Source organism: Teleopsis dalmanni, chromosome X, assembly GCF_002237135.1.
Source record: "Teleopsis dalmanni isolate 2A chromosome X, ASM223713v2, whole genome shotgun sequence".
Taxonomy (NCBI): Eukaryota; Metazoa; Arthropoda; class Insecta; order Diptera; family Diopsidae; genus Teleopsis; species Teleopsis dalmanni.
Window position 1 is genome coordinate 30,054,290 of NC_051848.1, and position 8,454 is coordinate 30,062,743.

General features: G+C 26.6%; 1 protein-coding gene across 1 annotated transcript in view; it reads left to right on the plus strand.

Moving 5' to 3' along the window:
- Window positions 1-4,556, plus strand: part of LOC119687656 — a 28,565-nt gene extending 24,009 nt beyond the window's left edge. The window contains exons 28-34 of the mRNA XM_038102062.1: window positions 670-745; window positions 836-950; window positions 1,031-1,085; window positions 1,155-1,291; window positions 3,343-3,616; window positions 3,677-3,845; window positions 3,915-4,556. Coding sequence (XP_037957990.1) covers window positions 670-745; window positions 836-950; window positions 1,031-1,085; window positions 1,155-1,291; window positions 3,343-3,616; window positions 3,677-3,845; window positions 3,915-4,006 — 918 coding nt within the window. The 3' untranslated portion in view covers window positions 4,007-4,556. The remainder of the gene's footprint in view (window positions 1-669; window positions 746-835; window positions 951-1,030; window positions 1,086-1,154; window positions 1,292-3,342; window positions 3,617-3,676; window positions 3,846-3,914) is intronic.
- The last annotated feature ends 3,898 nt before the right edge of the window (window positions 4,557-8,454 follow it).

Consider the following 8,454-nt stretch of genomic DNA (forward strand, 5'->3'; position numbering starts at 1 on the left):
TTAAATTAAAATATTACATTAATAATGCTTGATAGTATAATATTAATAATTAATAATGCAATTCTAAATAACAAATATTATTCATGATATTATTAAAATAATAATTGCTAATATTCTGCTTATATTAATAATAATATTATATTAAACTTTATATTATTATAAATATATTATATTTAAATAAAAATGGTATTATATTAATAAAAATTATTATTATTATAATATTAAAAAAAATGATTATTATTAATATTATATTGTGATTATATATTATATGTAATGTTAATATAATAACAACAATTATTTCATAATAACAATTAATACATTTTAGAACAATATTAACAATAATTATTATTATATAAATACGACATATTATATTATATAGTTATATTAAATAATTATATTATCTTTTATAATTAAATTAAATTCTTTTATGTTATTATATAATAATAATTATTACTAATATGATAGGAATTGTTGATAATGATGATTATAATTAGAATGTGATAAAAAAATCATTACTAACAATTATAACTAATTAATTATTATAAAAGTAATTAATATTAATTTAGTAAAAAAATTATTATAATAATAAATATTATTAAATAAAATTTATATTAAAAGACAAATTTTCTGTATAAAACAATAATTAGATCTAAGAATATTTTTTTTTAGGTTCAACCTCTAACCGATGAAAAAGCCACCGCAGCAAAGCGAGGTCGAAAAAAGACTATCAAAAAAGATGTGAAAGGTAAATATACATAAATATATATTTACAAAAATGCATTTACAAATATATAATATTATGCAATACTCCTTATTTCTACTTTACTTACTGTAGATCCAGATCGCAAAAGCAAAAGTCAAGTTTATTTAAAGTTGCTTCGTGCACATTCAGAGGAGTTCGCAAAAAACATGGAAATGATTATTAGCGACCCGTTAATGGATGAAAACAGGTATATATAATTATAACACTTTGAATGTAGTAATATAATATGATATATTGTAATATATAATATGAGTATAATATTTTTAGATGTAAAAACTATATAATAGAGGAACTTGTTTCTCCATATGCTTTTCACATAATGGTAAATTATACAATATTTAAAAACATTCAAAATTCATTTCTGCTATAAAAGTGTTTCTTGTCTTCTTAGAATGACATTGTTGTGGAACAGTTGGAACCAAGTGAACAAAATAGTGTATCTGAAGAAAACGCAACAAAAGAGGCTCAGGAAAAATTTTTAAATTACTTAGGACTAAAAAAATCATCTGATGTAACTGTGGCAAAAAGGTAAGAATTGAAATACGACTGCTATAATTATATACAGTATATCGTATAAAGACATATATTATTGTGGTAAATAATTTTAAAAAATCAGACGTTATTGGTTCAATAACCAATGCGTGATAATCTAGTGATTATGAACCAACTCTACTTCTTAATTAAATTTCTAGCAATAGGTCCTTATTCGGTTAGTAGAATTTGTAGATACTTACGGTCTCAGTCCACTCAAAATACAAACATGCAAACATACATTTCATGTTTATTATATAAGGTTTGCAAATTCAAATAATAAAGTCGCATATAGGATGTTATATTCATGTTTGATATATATATATATATATATATATATATATATATATATATATATATAGTCGATATGTCATTCAGATCGAAAGTTCTGTTTCATTTTTTAGAGACATTGTTAGTTCTCGAATGCTCGAGTATACTCAAATTGGAATATTTTGATGAAATATTTTATGTGCTCTAAAAAATGTCGAAACTGTTCGAACAGCTGATCTGCTCTATATATTATTCTATATACATGTCTTTTTTTTATATAAGCATAAACAATATAATAGCAATTACTCGAACTCCTAGAACTTTTAAGTATACTTATAATTCTGAAAAATGACTTTAGTTTTAGAGCTGTTTTGTTTTAGTGATTATTTTGGTGTGATATGTATAGTTAGAAGAATTCCGATTTCCCGTGTCTGCCCATTTGATGAAGTAATTTAGGGGAAACAGTTAATTTAAACAACATTTTCCACTACGCTGTGTAGCTCAATGTTTAAGACAACGGACAACGTCAATGTTAGATATTTTTACATGAAAACTACTAATAACAATTTGGAGATGTTAATCATTGTTTGTGTAATGAATATATGATTAGGCAAACCTAGATATTTCGAGAAGTAAACTCTATCGACATACAGCGTAGAAAATTTACCAAAATGGCGTAATCAATGCAAATATTTAAACACTTTGAACATGGATAACTCGAGAAGTAAGCTGTATCGGCATTTAGCATAGTGAAAATAATTGATTATAGTGTACCTGTAAAATCGGAGTTCCGTAGTGAATTTATATAGGTATCTATAGCTTTTAAATGGATTTGGAACTATTTTTAGTTCTGCAAATCTAGTAGTGGAAACTTTGTTGTAGAGTATGCATTTCTTAAAACTCCTAGAGTTCTTGAACCTGCAATTTATTGTACCATCTCTGCAGAGAGACACCCCAGACAATAAAAAGTTTTTAAATAATCCATAAATAAATATCTCTTGGTTTGAATTTTCGGATCTCATTTGATTCAAATTTTACTCCGTTTTTAAAAAAATGTTATTATCCTTTAATCATATCTTTGATACTATTAAGATAGTTATTAGTTAAGGTAGAGCTAGTTAAGATCTCAGTGAATAATCTGAGGGTAGATTTATTGACACTGACAAATTAGTCGATTTTGTTGTTGAAATGAATGAGCTGTTTAAATGTTGTACCGCATATGGATCAGTTTTGTATAAGTGTAACGGCTTCATTGGTATTAATAAAATTTTTTTTATTAGTATTCCGGTAAAATGTATATATTTTTTCCTACGAGTTTTATTATTTTTTAGAAGTATTTTTAAATAATTAATTAATATATGGGTATTTTTATTTTTAAACCGAAACACACATCACAATTTTATGCAAATCGGAGATGATTAAGTCAATTCCGTTTGTAAAATAATGAAACATATGTGGTTTTGTTTATTTTTATTAGAAGTTGGGAACGTTGTTGTGATGTTAGTTTATATGTAGTATCTTAAATACGAGTATGAGCATCTAAACATTTTTTCCAAAACGTTGACAATTTAGTGTGTCTAAAGGATTTTAAAATGGTATTCTCGTTCTCCTAATAGAAATGTAACAACATGACTGGTAACATATCACTAAATTTGTTAGATGTGATATTCATATACTCATAGTTTTTTTGCATAGGGTTCATAATTTAAAACAGATTGACACTAGTTTATTTATGAGCTTATAACTATCATTGATTGCATTAATTTTTATTTTATTAGAAAGTCAAACAGAAAAAAAGGACCCTCATCGTCACACGTTACCGAAAAATATGAAATGATGTCAGTGATGAAGGAATTATATAACGATAAAACATTAAGACAAAAACGTATTACCATAAACCGTAAGACTGACATAAATGAAGCAAGAGAGCCTCCTACAAAAATGCGTAAGCTTGCCGTCAATGGCAAAAGAAAAGAGAATAAAGCACCGTTCAATAAGTCTGATGAGATTAATAACGATAAGTTTAAGGAAAACGTTTTAGTGCCCGTAGATGTAAGAATACTATTTGTTTTTTCTTTAATTCTTTAAACCAATTATATTTTATTTTACTAGAACATGCCGTCAGTACACGTGAAGAAATGGAATACATACGGAGTGGCTATGCAATTACTTAACATTTGGCTACGTAAAGGAGATGCAAAATATATCATCAATGCTATAGAATTTTGCATTTCCGCAGATAATCGTATTGATCGGGCTCTGGCATTCGCTTCGCTTTTAGGTAATATAGTTTTCTTATGCTTATAAAAATATAAATATAACATACTTATTTTATTTCTTTATACTTTAGTGCTTTCCGCGCATAACTATATACAGTTAGATAAGCAAATGAATACTAATGATATAGGATACATACGGCGTGGACCGAAATTTCTCAACTAAACGGGACAATTCATTAATGCATATTATATTTTCTTATTCTTTTCCTTTTCCTTCTCCCCTTACATTTATTTCATTTTTTTAATTTTTTGTTATTTACACTATTTTATTTTCTTAACATAACTTATAAACGATGTAGGCTTTCGACTAGCATTACCCTAAAATTCAAACGAAATAAGTAAAGATAATATACATCATACATCTAGTCAATATCTAGTAAATACGGATTATGTGACCGATCTACATTTATAGATGTATTGATTGATTCAAAATATTATCTATGTTAATTGTAATTTATGACTACTATAATTATTATGGTATACGTCTACTAGAATAGATGTATTTGCATAACTAAGAAAATTGTATAGTCTATTAAGTGATTTAAGAGCACAGTGGAAGAAAGCAACTCTGTCACTTAAAATATGTTTGGTTAACATTTTTAGTCTGTAACCTTTACCTTTACAGATATTTTTAGTAGAAGTTTCTGCTTGTGAAAAATGCTTAGTCATACAAACGTTTCCTTTTCATAAATATATAAAAGGACAAATTATAATTTAATAATGTCTGTTTTTCGATTTAAAGTTTTTGATGTATTTAATAATATATCAAATAACATAACTGATCTCAAACCATTAAAAATGAATTCCTTTAACATTATAAATTAACATAAAATATATCTGGTCAAGATTTTTAGTCTGTAGCTTTTAAAAAAAAAATTTTAGTAGAATTTTCTGCTTTGAAAAATGCTTAGTCATACAAACGTTTCCTTTTCATAAATATATAAAAGGACAAATAATAATTTAATAATGTCTGTTTTTCGATTTAAAGTTTTTGATGTGTTTAATATATCAAATAACATAACTGATTTCAAACCATTAAAAATGAATTCCTTTAACATTATAAATCAACATAAAATATATATCGGGTCAAGATTTTTAGTCTGTAGCCTTTAAAAAAAAATTGTAGTAGAATTTTCTGCTTGTGAAAAATATTTAGTCATACAAACGTTTTCTTTCCATAAATATATACAAAGGACAAATAAAAATATATTACGCAGACATGTAATTTTTTTTCTATGTATATGTAGATATATTTAATAATACATAAAATTAAATAACTGATCTCAAACCATTAAAAATGAATTCCTTTAACATTATAAGTCAACATAAAATATATCTGGTTAAGATTTTTAGTCTGTAGCCTTTAAAAAAAAAGTTTTAGCAGAATTTTCTGCTTGTAAAAAACGTTTCCTTTCCATAAATATACAAAAGGACAAATAAAAATATATTACGTAGATATGTAATTTATTTTCTATAATAATGTCCGTTTTTCCGTTTTTCGAATTAAATTTAATAATATATCAAATAACATAACTGATCTCAAACCATTACAAAATAATTATTTTAACATTATACATTAAAGTATTATTTTATTTTTACATCTTAATAATTAATTTGTTTAAATATTATGTATTTACTATGTAAAACTATATCCTTTAACATATATATAATTATATAATTATAAGTTGCTTTGTTTTTTAAATTGAGATTTCATCTTTTTTATTTATCTTAAATATAAATTGTTTTTATTTGTTATATATTTAAAATGTCTAACTAATGTTAATCAATAAAATATCTAAACACAAATTCAATTTTTGTTTTATCATATAATGCGTTGCAGTAGATGTACACAAATTTATTCAAAAATGTAAATTAATACAATTAAAAGTAAAGTTGCGCATTATTTTAAAAGTAATTTTATTAAAATTCAAATATTTCAAAATAATATTACAGCAAGTATTTGAAGTTATAATTATATGCATAATAAATATTATTAGTGTTAGACATACTCGTTTAGTTGCTTTACTTCTATAGGTACTACAAACCAATATATCGTTATAAAATAGAGCAGGGTCGATGTTCGAGAGGTTGTGGTTCTTGGCATTTGGCTTCGACTGTTCAACTTTTGCGATGTCTTCCAAGCAGAGGTGAATGCAATTCAGTATACAGCAAAGTTGGCCCTGAGACATACGATGTTTGACTTGAGTATTGCAATTTTCTCGGACAACCAAGCTACTATTAACTCTTCAATGGACGTTACAGTTGTTTCTCTTAGAGTTCGAAAATGGTCTGCTCCTTTTCACGAGTGGTCTGGGATTGTGAGTATTTAACTCATATGGGCGTACAGATACAGATTCATCTCGGGAAACTGTCAAGCAGACCAACTTGGCAAAGCAATTACACTGCTCTTCAAAATTCTGTTTTTAGATAATCGTATCCCTCCTGTAATGGCTTAAATAATTATTAAGCCTAAATACCTAGGTTTACTAAGGAAAGCTTGACTAATTAAAGATTTTCATCACTTTACAAAACTCATCCAAATTAAATTGGCCAAAATTCATACCAATCAGCTGCTTTAACAAAAACTAACTACTCGATACAACCGTATCGGTGCTTACTTGAATGGTCACAACGTATTGGGATCTCCTTTCTAACGACTTCTGTTGGCATTAATATTCACCGGATTAGGAGGCAAATGTACTCCGTCATAAGCAAGAAGAATATTTAAAACTTAGATGGTTGTAATCCTTTTAAATTAGGGACATAGCAAAGTTTTTAGATTTATTAGGTTGATTCCATTTGAATTGAATAGAGAAGTCGTGTTTTTTTAAAGGAAAGCTATTTATACGCTAGATGCTTTAGACTTCGATCTCTATGATTGTCTTTTAAACCATATTAAATATTACAAAGCAATTCCGCTATAAACAAAGTTTCATTACATCTCACAATATATCTTGCAACTCGCATTGATGGAAATGGTATAAGTAGAACTGGAGTAATATTCTGTGGTATACACCTTAATTTTCCATTGTCATTTAGTTCCCGAAGAAATCATTTACAAATCGAATTGATTAAAATGATCAAGATAACGTAGGTTGTGCTGGTGATCCCAGGGGGATCCACTTATGGTAGGTCTATAGGCCCATTGTGATAGACGTATGTGAAAGATAACGTATGTGGAATATTATTCTCTGGTATATTTCTTCATTTTATAATATTAAATGAAAATGAATATACTTAAGTTAAAGTCATATTTTTTTACTAGAATGCCTTGATCAACTGGATCTGGAAGTGAACGTTAAACGCTTATGATCCACACCAGTGTCATATATAACTAAAGTGTATGACTGCAGTTGCTGTAGCGTCGTTAGTTTTGCTCATTTTGGGTTTATCTTACTTAACTTGTTCAATTGCCGTAGGGAACTTGGTTATAGAAAATGAGTGGTTCTGGAATCATTACTGGAATTGTGTTGTGATGCATTTGAGGATCCAAGTCTCTTATCAAAAAAAGCTAATAAGTTAATTGAATACCAATGATTCATAGAACTAATTTAGGTTAGTATTTAATAGTTTCTACTTTTTAATATATAACACAAAATCAGTACTTTCTCAGTTAATATTATTACTTAACTAAAACAAGCAGCATTTTATTTTTAATTTTTTTTCTTTTGTGCGGAGAGGTAATTTAAAAAAAGCTAACGCACTGTCACTATATCAATGCAATAGTGGTATGCCCGATTTGCATGGACTAAAAACATACCATATACCACACGGTTTTTACGCGAGAACATTATCATGAATGCTTCAAGGTAGGGTTCATATATTGGTTATTCATTGATAATTTTCTTTGTTAGTCTGTGTTCTTTGTTAGTCTGTGTAAGGTGTCACTGATAACCAGCACAACGGTCTTAGATCTCGTACGGTATGCTGAATGTACTGATGTCAATATATGACGTTTCTACTCTACTCTCAGCGAATCTACCCATAATATGCTTTCATATATTTGAAACACTAATAAATTCATTGCATATAATCTACGTAGAAGCATTTAAATAAGGAAGTTGTTCGTTTACCTAGACAAGTCAATCATTACTCCAAGAGAGATAATATCGAGATAGTAGGTTATAACCACAAAAGTGTAATTAATGGTTCGAAATGTTGTATAATATTCTGGTTGAACCATTTTGTTTAAAAAATGGTTCATTTTCTCACAGTCAAGTGTTTTTTGTGACTAAGACACATAATCATTTCATTTTCAGTGATTAATATTATAGCTATGCAAAAATTTGATTTCCAATATTTAAAAAAAAATCTCTATTGTAAAAAAATATGGCTACTCGTATTAGGTATATAGTTTTAGAAAATTATTATTTATTGTTCAATAACACTACTATTATTTGTATTAAATTTACATAAAAAAAAAACAATCTCAAAGAAACCTCCATTCTTTAAAAATAATCAATTGGCTACTTACAAAGAATGTTCAACCACATCTCTTATTGATATAGTAAAATTCATACTAAAAGAAAACTTCCACAAAATTAATTAATGACTATTTTTAGTTAATAATAGTTTAAATACTTTTTCACAGAATAAATATAAAACTATTAA